The sequence below is a fragment of the Buteo buteo genome, chromosome 5 (genome assembly GCF_964188355.1).
Source record: "Buteo buteo chromosome 5, bButBut1.hap1.1, whole genome shotgun sequence".
NCBI classification, from domain to species: domain Eukaryota; kingdom Metazoa; phylum Chordata; class Aves; order Accipitriformes; family Accipitridae; genus Buteo; species Buteo buteo.
The window spans coordinates 33,680,715-33,694,844 of record NC_134175.1 but is presented as its reverse complement, the minus strand read 5'-3'; the positions used below and the strand labels follow the sequence as shown (position 1 = coordinate 33,694,844).

At 38.9% G+C, this 14,130-nt stretch overlaps 1 protein-coding gene across 8 annotated transcripts in view; it reads right to left on the bottom strand.

Moving 5' to 3' along the window:
- COBLL1 (cordon-bleu WH2 repeat protein like 1) overlaps positions 1-14,130 on the bottom strand; it is a 94,728-nt gene that overhangs the window by 41,681 nt on the left and 38,917 nt on the right. For 7 of the 8 annotated variants that reach the window (XM_075028553.1, XM_075028558.1, XM_075028554.1 and 4 more), the window contains exon 2: positions 1,558-1,737. In XM_075028553.1, the coding sequence (XP_074884654.1) occupies positions 1,558-1,737 (180 nt within the window). Of the gene's footprint in view, positions 1-1,557; positions 1,738-9,351; positions 9,367-14,130 lie in introns of those variants that run through there. The other variant, XM_075028561.1, reaches the window with a different exon arrangement.

The following is a 14,130-nucleotide window of genomic DNA, read 5'->3' as shown; positions in this document are numbered from 1 at the left end:
TTCAGAAAACTTCTTCTGACAAATATAACCTCATACTTAAGTTATCCTGAAAATCACATGCGGGAAATCCACAAAAGTTCCACTGCAGCTCTGGTGAACAAGCTGGTATTTGATGTCTAAGCAACGATCTCCTGAATGCTAGCAAATGACAAAGCATGCAAACAGACTGGAGTCAGACTTTATCTCTCACTAAGAAGTGAAGTAGTTGTAACTATGCATTTACATTACCTGGTTTAAATGAGTAAATTAAATAAATCAGCCTGCTTGCTTTCAGCAGTGAAGACACTGGCAATGCACTAACATGAGCACAATATACAGATAGTTTCTTTATTTCAGCTTACAAAAGCAACAAACTGGCATCCTAATTGCTCTGATCCATACAAGGCCTTGCACAGCAGCCTTCTTCATAGATGGTCTATGATAATTAATATAACATTTTAAGTCCCAGAATTTATGATTTCAAGTCACCAGTCAATGTCCCGGTCTTTCTGAACTAAAGGTGACCTCAAAGTTATATGCACAATCTATACTACCAATTAGCAGACTGAAATATGTATTTCAAATTAAAACCAGTTAAGAAAATATATTTGTTAAAAAAAAAATGTCCAAAGCTGTAGCTAGAAACTATTTCTCTGAAGCATTATAGATTTTGTCTGAAGCGATGACACCTTTTTTTAGGACTGCTAGTAGTCTATAGGTAGCAGTGCTGAGCAAGTGCTGAACATATGACTTTGTACCCAAATAGGATGCTGAACATATGACTTTGTACCCAAATAGGATGCAGGAACTCATCTTAAGTCTAAAAGGAAAACTTATGTGGGAAAATTCAGTGACTCTTACAAACCAGTATTTTTCTATAGATTTGCAATGACTAGAAAGAGCAACAGGTATGGCTACACATCCTGATAGATGCCATACAGAATTTCTGAATCTCAGAAAACAATCTTCCCAAAAGGTAGGTAAATGTATGAAGTATATGCTTCCACAGCTACCCCAAAATCAGAGTAGAATCATAGAATCATTTAGGTTGAAAAAGACCTTTAAGATCATCAAGTCCAACCGTTAATCTAACACTGCCAAGTCCACCACTAAACCATGTCCCTCAGTGCCACATCTACATGTCTTTTTAAAACCTCCAGGGATGGTGACTCCACCACTTCCCTGGGCAGCCTGTTCCAATGCCTGACAACCCTTTCAGTAAAGAAATTTTTCCTAATATCCAATCTAAACCTCCTCTGGCACAACTTGAAGCCATTTCCTATTGCTTGTTACTTGGGAGAAGAGACTGACACCCATCTCACTACAACCTGCCTTCAGGTAGTTGTAGGGAGTGATAAGGTCTCCCCTCGGCCTCCTTTTCTCCAGGCTAAACAACCCCAGTTCCCTCAGCCGCTCCTCGCAGGACTTGTGCTCCAGGCCCCTCACCAACTTCGTTGCTCTTCTTTGGACACACTCAATGTTCAGGCTTACACAAGTCATATATCTTACTAAGTGACTAAAACCTGGATGGAGGTCAAAGTAAACTAGAGCAAGAAAGGAAAATTAAGTATAACTTACCTCCCGTTAACTGTAGTATACTTGATCACATCTCCTGGCAGGACCACTGACAGTTCAATATCTTTATCGATTACATTCTCTTTCTGTTCCATGATGAGGCTGGCTGATTCTGTGTCATCAAACAGAGAAACACCACTGGGTTTTGTTTCAGATGGAGGAGGCGGTGCTTTAGATTTTCTTCTGAAATAAATGGACAAAAATTAAAAGTCAAGTAAGTATTTATACATATGATTCCATACTGGCAAACTAACAAGTCGCAAGACAGGAATGAACCACACTTAATTCTTTTCACTTGGACTGTGTTAACTGATATGTGCAAGGAAGGGATGAGAGAATATTTTAAATATACAATCAGTGGTGACAGAAGATACAACTGGCTAAAGTATCTATCATATTAAAAAAAAAAAGCGCAATAAACATCAAGCCCAAAACAAAAAAGTTTTTTTAATATACATTAAAAAAAGTAAATTAATTACTTTTTTTTCCTTTGGGTTTTGCAAAGGACCCTATTTGTGCATTCTTCATACAGATTTACTGGATTAGTATAAACAGAAATACTATACAATGCAGTATGAAGCCAAATTGCACTGACAGTATGTTTAATATATAGGATAGATTGGTGAGGGAATAATCACACTTTTCCTCCCCAGATTTTTCTTTTGATTATTAAAATCGTTCAAACAACTCCTACCAGCTCTAATCTATTTAATTCTATACAGTAATAAAATAGCAGTATAACCAATACTATGTCATAATATTTCTTGACACTTCAGTCACAATATGTTTTCATATTTCCCCCTCAAAATATGCTGATTTCCTGTTTTATTTTCTCGCTATCCTTTCCCATCAAGAGTATAAGCCAGTGTATTCTTAAATGCAAAGAGCAATCACTAAATAGGTTTCACTTATTTCACTTAAAAAAAAATCCAAAATGGTATAAAAGGAAAACGCTCTACATCTCTTAATATATTTACATTACAGTAAATTCTGAAGGCAGGACTCTCCTGTCCTACAACATATAGTCCACCATTCCCTTTTATTCAAATAACTTTCCACAACTCAGCAGAATTTTCATAAGGAAAACATACTATTGTTAAGAATTTCACCATTAGCAACAAAGCCAAAACACACTGTGGAGACACGCTACCTCATGAGAATTTTTAAATTTCTTACAAACATTCTTTTAAAAAGCTTGAATGGAGTCACATTCACAGAAAACTAAAATACATTTCAAACGTAATACACAAAGGTTCCAAAAATATGCTTGCAATTTAGATTCTGGAGCTGTACCAAAGGTTTTTTTTTTTACTTTAAATGTAACCAAAGAAATTAACTTCTGTAATTGTCCTACAGAATTAAACCAAAGATCTAGAATACAAGAATTAGAAACACATATCTTCCTTGGGAAAGAAAAGTTTAAAGTCACTCACAGTGAAGAGCAAACAAGGTCCAGAGCAGCATTGCAAAAGACTGCGTAATGAGACTTCACATGACCATCTGCTGCTGAAAGTGCTTAGAGTTTTGAACTTCAGAACTCTGTGCTGAATAATTAACTATTCACAGCCTCTCAGAGCTAATCGGGAATACACACAGACCTCCAAACACACCAAATGAGGATCTGCCATCAAAATTCATACCTCCTCTCTGTTAATGTTTTAAATTATTTTCAGTGTACTCCACATACAATCCAAGACGTGTGGCATTAACTGCAAATTTAACTTTGGTCTCTACAGCAGCTTGCCTGGGTTGTTTCTGGGTTATGTGAACATTGCAAAATGTATGAATCAAACTTTTTTACTCCTCCCCAACTTGTTGGCGGTTTTTTTTGCATGAATTTTAGCTCATATAACTGCGAAAAATAAATTATTAGTCAATACAGAACATCAATAAAACTAAAAAAAAACCAAACCAAACCAAAACCCAACAAACCAAACCCTAAAAACTCACCTAACAACATTAATACCAAAAACCATCCAAACCCAAAGTGAAGCAGTAGTGCTTTTCCCCTTCTTTGGTCATTCTTACATCTTTAAGTGATTTCAAATGACTGTTAAAAGATATTTGTTGCAACTGAACTCAGAATTTAATCTTTGAAGAGTGCATGCCACAGAAAGATTTGTTTGCAAATGCTAGTGGACTCTATTTTGCATTAAGCAGAAAAATGAAATTTCATTGCTGGAACTCTCCTATAACTGGAGAGCATTTAATCACACACAGCAATAAATGCACGGTCCATATCAGTAAAATGCGGATTTATATAGAGTCTAACTTGCACTGTTGTGGTGGGCTGACCCTGGCTGGACGTCAGGTGCCCACCAAAGCCGTTCTATCAGCCCCCCTCCACCCCCGCTCAGCTGGACAGGGGAGAGAAAATATAACAAAGGGCTTGTGGGTCGAGACAAGGACAGGAACAGATCACTCAACCAATTACCATCACGGGCAAAACAGACTCAAATTGCAGAAAATTAATTTATTGCCAATCAACCAGAGTAGGGTAATGAGAAATAAAGCCAAATCTCAGAACACCTTCCCTCCACCCCTCCGTTCTTCCCAGGCACAACTTCACTCCCACATTCTCTACCAAGCCCCCCCAGTGGCACAGGGGGACGGGGAATGGGGTTTACGGTCAGTTCATCACACGTTATTTTCTGCCGCTTCATCCCCTTCAGGGACAGGACTCCTCACACTCTTCCCCTGCTCCAGCGTGGGGTCCCTCCCACGGGAGACAGTCCTCCACAAACTTCTCCAATGTGGGTCCTTCCCACGGGCTGCAGTTCTTCACGAACTGCTCCAGCGTGGGTCCCTTCCACGGTGTGCAGTCCTTCAGGAGCACACTGCTCCAGCGTGGGTCCCCCACGGGGTCACAAGTCCTGCCAGAAAACCTGCTCCGTGGGCTCCTCTCTCCACAGATCCGCAGGTCCTGCCAGGAGCCTGCTCCAGCGTGGGCTTCCCGCGGGGTCACAGCCTCCTTCAGAAACCCACCTGCTCCAGTGTGGGGTCCTCCACGGGCTGCAGGTGGAGATCTGCTCCACCGCGGACCTCCATGGGCTGCAGGGGGACAGCCTGCCTCACCAGGGTCTTCACCACGGGCTGCAGGGGAATCTCTGCTCTGGCGCCTGGAGCACCTCCACCCCCTCCTTCTGCACTGACCTGGGGGTCTGCAGGGTTGTTTCTCTTACATGTTCTCACTCCTCTCTCCGGCTGCCGTTTCCGTCCCAGCAACTTTTTTTCCTTCTTAAAAATGTTATCCCAGAGGCGTTACCACTATCACTGATGGGCTCGGCCTTGGCTGGCGGCGGGTCCGTCTTAGAGCCGGCTGGTATGGGCTCTGTTGGACACAGGGGAAGCTTCCAGCAGCTTCTTACAGAAGCCACCCCTGAAACCTCCCCCGCTACCAAAACCTTGCCACACAAAGCCTATATAACTGTAGAGAGCTAGAACTAATAAAATACTTTTGTCAAAACTTGCGTGCAACAGCTAGATAGATAAAGTTCTACATACTTATAAAGAACACACACACGGGGTCAGGCAGTCTAACGAGGTCAGCTGAATCTCCACGTACAGAGCTATGTGCCCTACCCATCTCTAGCACGTCTGCATATTCTTCATGGTTAGTTTTGCTTACATTTCCCACCCCACACAAAGGAGGAAAAATCTCCAAGTATACTTTCTCAGAAGTTATGCTGAGTTTTTGGCAATCTCTTATTAAACAACGGGGATCCCAATACTTTCATTTTCTGTTTCCAGATGCCATGTCTCTTTTTTCTTCATTTTTCACCAATTCTCTCATTCTTACCCCAAAGTATTTACATTTGGTCCTGCAGCTTTTTCTTTTCTTGAGTTTGTGTCTCTACCTTGCCACAGGAGAGGCTGCCTGACAGGTAACAGAAGCCCTGCACCCCCAGCACTGGTACTGGGCAGCAAGAACAATTCATTACCATGATTACATCTACAGGTGCAAATCAAGAGCAGCAAGTGACAGGATGGTGGAAATATACTTGCAAGGTAGTTTTAACCAACAAAACCCTCCTCTCCTCTTCTGCACTATGGGCCCTCCAAGAAGCTGACACAGGTGATTTCTCTTACAAAGACATCCTCCACATGCCATTTTATTCAAACACCAAAAAGTAAAACCAGCATTAACCACATAACTCCAAGTCTATGGCACCATTCCAAACACTTATGCATCATAAAGAACAAACAAACAAAAGCCCAGTTCTCTTTTGCTGCTTCACCTCTACCAGGTACTCAGCAAACCTGGAGAGCTGCTGGTTTTTACTGAATTTGCTAAAAAGACAGAGGGAGTGTAAGGTAGTTTCTTCTGAAGAAAAGAAAACCCTTGATTTTTAGTAAGACAAAATACAACCATAACAAAGAGAATAAATTTGCTATCATATACAAATAACACTTTAGAGGTCAGAAAAAAGGTGTTGAGTAAATGGTCTCACTCATGGCACCTTTCATGTTCAGATAGCTTCCAGATATGCTAGGAGCTAAGCAGACCTAATCTAATTTTCAAAGTAAATATTAGAAGGAGTTAGAACAGCCAAAACCATGCTCTTTATTTTCATGGCTACCACAGAACTAAAGGAAAGCTGCAGGAAGAATCAAAGTACAGCTTATTTAAGCTATGACATAGAGGCAGCTAAAAGTGAAATTTTAACCAAATAAGGCCACAACTCATAATATAAGAACTCCTCTGCAAATTGTGCTGCAGTATCCTACACAATGTGGGTCCTCACTCCTTCCTAGTCTCCACAGGTCCCAGCTCCATCAACTGACTGACCTTCCCTACACCAGATGTTAAAGCTGCCAATCTCCACTCACCTGAAGGGATGTGCTCCCCGCTGTTTATCACCAGGTAAACAATTCCAGCTACCTATTATGCTGGAACTGCTTGACTGTCATCTTCTGTTTAACCAATTGGTTAAGACAAAGCAGGAAAGGAAAAAAAATCCAACCAAACAAACAAGAACTCCCCCTTTTTTCTCTGATTCTTCCTAGCCCTGGAAAAGGCAGCCCAAGGGACACCCACAACACTCTCACAGGGTCCCACAAACACAAGCTGGTACAGCCTGGGCAGAGTTTGTATTTCCCTTGTTACCAGTGCACCTGGAGCCCACTGCTTATGCCAAGACTTTCAGCTAGCCCTCATCTTGTGAGATGATATTGTTCCTAAGAGAATTGATTCATATCTCTTCAAAATTTAAATTTCTGAAGTCCCACCTGCAATTCCCACCAGTCTTTGTGACAGAATACAATTCCTGTAAAGACATTAAAGAATTCTTTCAGCCCCATGCAGATAGAAGACTTTATCATTTTAAGAAAAACAATACATCTTTTAAAATCAAATGCAAGGCCATTAAGTCAACATTTTATGCGCTTCAGATCCCACTTCTACAGAATAAAGTGTCATTACTGTATCTCAATATATCTCCTGCTTGCCAAAAAAAATAATAGTGTCAGTGATCCGAATGTGTGGAAGCCCTTTTTAAAACAAAGGTCTGGCACAGTAAATAAATAAAGCATCTATTTATTTGATTTTCAAAAAATTCCTGTTAGAAAGTTACAAGCAGTATATTTTTAACTATCAGTAACTAGAGGAAGGCACTTTAAAATAATGAGAAATACTTGAACTGACAGTGACCTGGATATTCCAGTTATCGCCAGCAGTTCCTTTCAATAAGGATCACTTTCCCCAAAAAACTGGAGGAAAAAAAAAGAGGAAATCTATCTACTAGATTTGTGCACAACCGAAGGCTACAGCATAAAAAACACCACCTCTTCAAATCTTGGTATCAAGGAATATTAATGTTTACAGCACCTCCCCTTTTGAACACAATTACATTAGACACTATACAAAGACAGCTTGATAGCCCTCTCACTGAAATTATTTTCGATCTAACCTCCAACATCATAACCATCTCTCAAGTTCTCTATAGCAATCACCTAGGACAGGAAAGGTCATAAGGGACCCTCACCTGCAATTCAGTCATCTCTCAGGTACTGAAAAAGTTCATTAAACATAGTACAATAAAACCCTCCTACTGCACAACAGATAGGCTTAAGTTTGTTAATTTGACTTATGGCACCATGAAGAACACTGGTTTATACAAAGAGCAACTACACATTTTTTTTTTATATCAAACTTTACAAAATTATGTATGCCAAAACACAAGCAGCACTTAATTTTAGTTTCACTCAGAGTCAGAAAACGATCTAGCTCTACTACGATCACATCACAAGAGGAAAAAGGCTGCTGTGATAAAGCTTCTTCTAGAGCTTTTCTTGCCTTTGACCTCTCACCCCAAGCAATTATTATAATGCTTTCTTGATTATCACAATAATGCTGCTTCACTGCTACGCCAAAGTAGCAGACAGCCAAAACCTTGCACATCACCTGCTCAACCAAAGAACAGTTGAACAAGAGTTCAGGCCTACATCAACTACATTAATTTGTTTTGTTTACAATAATACATCAGTTTTGGCCAACAGGTATACAAAATATTTAAGCCCCTACTTTTGCCTATAAGCATTCCCATCCCAATATTCACCTTTAATACTCACAGAGCAAATTTGTCTTCTATACTAAGCAACAATCATGAACGTACCAAATTTCCTCCTGTTTATTCAGTTCCCTCTTTGGGGATTATGGTTTCACAGCATCACCAGTGCACATCTTCAAAATCAAACAGTACTTGCTAGGAAAAAGCTCGGAGACAACTGCAGCATTACTATCTGATTCTGCCCATCATAGTCCAGCAATGGCTGAAGTTATCAATGCAAGTCACTCAAAAAATCACTGCTATATGTTTCAGGGCATATGTATAGATAACCTCTTTAAAAGAAAAAAAAAAAAAAAAAAGAAAAAAAGGAGGAGGGGAAGTATTTCATAAGACATAAATGTTCAGTAATCCACATTTCAAGTTAGTTTTCAAGTTGGAGCTCCCAAATTGGGACTTGATCATTACTTAATCAAAGACATGAAAAATGCAGTATTTTACAATACTGTCTATTGTCCATGGACCAGTCTGAAAGGCTGGTTTCACCTGCAGTATAATTATGACGATATTTTGTTTTCTTTCCTTTAGTGAAATGCAGCATGATTTTCATTTTTATTGCTCTTAATCCAAATACTAACAATCGGATTGACGTATCTGTTCCACATGAATTATTTTTCTTTTAGCTTGAGAACTGGAATACACAGCTTTTCTTGTTATAGTAGCTACAGAGATGTTGTAAAGCCACTCTGCATAACCTTGTGATAGACTGAAATGAAAATACTCAAGAAACAGGACCATTACTCTTCCCACCCCCACCAGCACAGCAAAATAGCCTATAGGTGAGCACAGGATTTATCTTCTATGTACATGAAGCTTTTTTTCCTGTCTATGATCTGATACTTTGTATCTAGTCTCTTAAAGCAAAACAAAACAAAACCCCACCTTCTTCCAGAGATCAGTGAAAACAAGTAATTTAACAATGAGTAATGTGTAATAAGGTATATATTTTCATTAGAGATTTCATTAAAAATCTGTATTTAAAAACAAAACCTTAACAGCTAACATCCTACAACATACAAGTTTCTATTTTCCTGTGTGCTATTAGCAAAGAGCAGAAAATTCCTGAGTCCCTAAATTATCTGTTCATCATTATGTGGAAACATTGCATGGTATCAGTTAAAATCAACAGTGTCATAGTACATACCACTACAACAGCGTATGTATGTGTTTATTGCAAGCACACATCTTAACATTTTGCAATACTTGATTGTAAGTTCACTTGCTAGCTTACCTTTATATTTATTTCATACCACAACACATGGTGATCTGCTTTCTCATTTTCAGAAAGACTTCTCTTTCACATCTTGGATTCACCCATTCCCATCCTGGCTTCTTCCAGCCCGAGTCTGAAGCTGACAGAAAAAGAACTGACTGGAAATCCTTTGCTTTATACTGCCCAATGAATTGGGACTGTTCTCACAAAAAAACCACACTTTCAGCTTTTTCCAAAACAGGAAAGGCTATTTTGTTTATAAGCTTCTAGAGATTCTCCCCCTTAATGACTGTCACACTCAGAAAATGGAAGAACACCACCTGTAACTACATACATCTTAACCACCTTTCACTGCTGTTTGCTGCATCCTACCTCCTCCATACACACACATTTCTAACAAGTTGCTTGAAACAAATTCTAGAATTTTTTCAGTCACTTAAAGTTTTAGATCAAGAAGTCATAAGTTATACTACAGCTGTATCAAAACACGCTCTGCACAGCTGTATTGTTCTTGTGATTCAACAACTGAATTGAATACTAACTAGCATCAGCAAAAGTCTATGTATTTTAACGTTTGGTAAGAACAAGGACTCTTGTTGTCACTCTTGATTTGTCACAAAATTCTCCTGCCAGAAAAAGTACAGTTGCTTCTATACAACACATTTTATGTTATGGCACGCTCATTGGCAAATTAGAGTTCACTGCTTAGATTCTCTGATCAGGGCTTGGAATGGGAAGTCCCTAAATTTACTTACCTTCCGCGACCTTTACGGTTGCATTGTCCCAATTTTAGCTCTAATACTCCTCCAAATAAGACTGCAAGCCATCAGTCAAATCTAATGGAGAACAATGATTGCAGAAAAGAGTATGCTTTTAGGAGCACCTCCAGATGAAAGAAAACCTCTGAGATAAAGAATGTCAAATAAACCATTCAGAGACTAACATAACATCTCAACTTCTCCTTCTATTTTCTTCAGAGTCACTCTGTCAGTTCCAGATGGCCAGCACTGGTTTTCCCTAAAGCTGCTACAAAACAGAATTCAGACCATGAGCATCCCACAGCAGGAAATGGGCACTACGTGGCAGAGGTGCATGAAATGACCAAGACATTTCCTTGAAGCTTTACGACTCACTAAGCACCTAAGGCTATGAAGGCAAACTCCCAGAACTAACAGTCAACAAGTAGACTGTGCTCCTCAAGAACACAGTTCCCACCTTGGAATGGACATAAAGATACAGAAGTGAGGCAACTCCTGAAAACTACCCTTAGTGGAGTCTAGGGTTTACAGCAGAAGCCCATGCAATGGATCAAGTTAAGTGGCTGCCATTTGAGAATAGGCATCCTTTCTTCAGGTAAAGTTACTGCCTACTGGTAGAGCCCATCTTGTGTTTAGGTCTTGCACTGAGAGACTAAGACTAATGAACATCTGAACAGGGAAAAAAGGCTCAGATGAACTGGAAAAGCAAACCACAACCTGCAAGGAGATCAAGAACCAAGCTTGAAATAAACTATAGACTAGAGAAACTAAGCAAACCAACCAACCAAAAAACCCAAAATGCTCAAAATGTGAAGGAAAAACCAGAAACCGCTTTTTCCTGGTCATTGTATATTTGTTGTAAAGACAATCGAACTGAAGTATCCAGACATCTCACCTCAAACAAGTATCACAGAATGGCAGACACGAAAAGCATCACAACTACTCCCAGCTTTGACTCACCTTTTTATAATACATGAAATAGGTATACAGTCATTAGACTCAGCATGAATCTTTGCCTTTGCTTAAGAAGTACGGCTGTATGTATGCACCATCAAACGTCTTTGTTCCTCCCTTCTTACATAAAACAGTCTAAATTTTTCCTATGTACGGAAATTAAACACTGAACCTAGTCTTGAATGGCACATTCAACTTTTGCTTTCAGTTACAGCACTGCTTGCCAAGAAACAACAACAACAAAAAAGTCACCAGACTGATAATATTGTGTCTTCTTCTAGACATTGATTATTTTGTTTTCACATAACTGCATTTGGATCACAGAGAAGAGACTCCTCAGCAGTACGTTGCTTTCTTCTCTAATGATGTAACACATTGTCCACATTCACCTTTTAATGAAAGTCTTAAAACAATATAGTTTTCTTAATCACAATCCTTAAGACCACACAACTTCTGGTACATGACAGAAAAGCTATTCCAAAACACTAAGATTTGTTCTGCATATTAGTAGACTTACAATTTTGTTTTTAAAGTTATCAGCAGACCATAATGTGCAGTTTCTAAAGTGGAAACACTTCTTCCCACCCTCTAACTGAATGTCTGAACTTCCTACTTAGGTCTGTGGCTGATGTTTTGTAAGAATAGAGACCCACATGGGACTGTAAACATAAAATTCATCTAAGAACTGTTCTTGTTTCATTCCTCATGGAGCTTTTTCACCATGTCTGGCATTCTCACACTAAGATTAACCAAAAAACATTTAAAGTTTATCTGAAGACTTCCACTGAGTCTCTAACTTGCTATCACCTCTACTTATACCTAAATCATGCTCAAAGACCAGTTTGCTGTTGGTCATGAAAAGCACCTCTCTTTTTGGTGGAACCTAAAATATCAATTTTTAACTGGAATTTGACTAGTTGAAATGTCACATTCTATTCATCTTGACTAAGTTAATACCAGGCACACAGGTTTCTACACAAAATTTGGGTTGCCAGAAGTGCTGCAAAAAAGGTTACTTTTGTTTTAACATACTGTAGTATTCTAATATTTATCCTTAACATTAAGCAGTCTAAGTATTTGCTGTATCAGCCTTATGGCATCTATGTAACATAGCCTATCAGTCTCGATGCTAGGCTTTCATCTCTAGATCAGTATCACTGTTTGGCACACAGTCTGTCTCTATTTCTACGATAAAAGCACCAGCTGGATGTCAAGATCAAGGTATGGATCAATGAGAGTCAAGCACTGCCCATTCTTAGGTTATCCCTTCAAGCCAGGCTTATGATACATGTAGGACAAAATAAAGGAAAAATATTTGCTGTACTTGCTCCAAAAGAAATATCAGCTTTCAGGTTCTAAATTCAGCCACTTAGTTATTTGAGGAAGATTCTGAAGCTATATTGTAGGGATATTGTGCCTAGCAGGTGGCTCAACAGGTACCAAAAACCCCCAAAGTTCAGAAGCACATTTTAAGTTCAAGTTCCAGTTAAGTTCAATTTACAATTTGTATCTTTTGTGGTAATGGGGTATTTCACAGTGCACTTCTCTCTACAGATTCCCAAGGCTGAAAGGAGACCAATATTGCAAATAATACTGGTATTTTAGAAAATATTACATAAGAATAAGATGGTACTAGAAAAAAGACAGCGCGTAAATAGCTCTCCCAACACAAAAACGTATTGTGCAACCGATATACCAATTGACATGCCAGTAGTAATGCTACGGGTGATAAGATTATTAATAAACTGATATTTAAAGATTATCTCTATGGGTTTACCCAGTAAGGTTCCAGCAAACAAGAAATCATCTGCAGATATTCCTTAATTTATGCCCATGTTCAGATGACTGCTACAACAAAAGCAAAAAAATTTAAATACCTACGTTTCCACTCTCTTTCCATAAATAAACGGGATCAAGAAAACTAGACATCCCTGGAATCGAGACATGTTTTCAAAGCTCTTGCTAGAGAAATGTTTTTCCTAGCCAATGGGATGTGTGGAATCCCCCCCTAATTAGCCTCATAGCTCTGAAGAAAAGAATTTTTTTAAAAAAGTCTTATCCTAGAGGGAAATAAATCACGGGACTGGGACGGTAACCACGACAGTAAGGTGAAAGCTTAATGGAATCTTTGGACGTCTGGTTCACACTAAAAGCGAGAAAGCAGCAAATGAATCCTCCAGTTCCCTCCAGACCATTTGGAACAGACACTTGCCTGTCTGATTGTCTGTCCCCATGGCAGTGGCAGTCTTGAAAACAGAAGAGACTGTATTCGAGCCATAATTCATGCAATGTTTTCTCTTATTACAAGGAAAAACGGGAGATTCAGAGGCAATATAAACACAAATCTAAGGTACAGGCATGTTTTTAATCGTGCTCCTCTTAGCATTAAAGGGGCACCAACTCCAGTATAAGCTTATGTAACGTAATTAAGTCAAGTACAAATTTAAAACTTTTCTAGAAAAATGATTCATTCATTGCCGTTCAAAGCCCAATCATAACTATTATTACGATGACCTTTTCAAGCTCACTTAAAACATATGAAAGACTACCCAACTCCTGAGGACAGATAGCTACTGACTTAGTGTTGTCTTACACCATCCAACGAAACATAGCTCCTCTCTAGGCATTAGAATTGCCTCACCATTAGGAAGACAGCCAAGAGCTCAGAATCCTAGCAGGCAACAGAGGATAAAAAAATACTTTATGTTATAAATTAGCATAAAATTTATTATTATTACTGAGGAATTATAGAAATGTATTCTGATAAAAAATTTCCTTTACAGCACATTGTTGTGCCAAAAGAAGTATTTATTTTTCTCCTTAAAAATAAATAAATAAAACAAACAAAAAAGAAGACGTGTAGTGGAAAATTAGTCCCAACGACGTTACTTCTAAGGAGACTAAGAACTTAGATTTCTGAAGTAAATAAGGCTAACACAAAATACGAACACAAACTTGGCATGTCCATGTGCAACACAGCTCTGCAGCAAGCAGATACTTAAATCTATTTGCAACCTTTTTAGAGTATCAAATGAAAAAAACACAGTTTTTTAAACACAGTTTTACTACCAAAAGAGAGTACAAA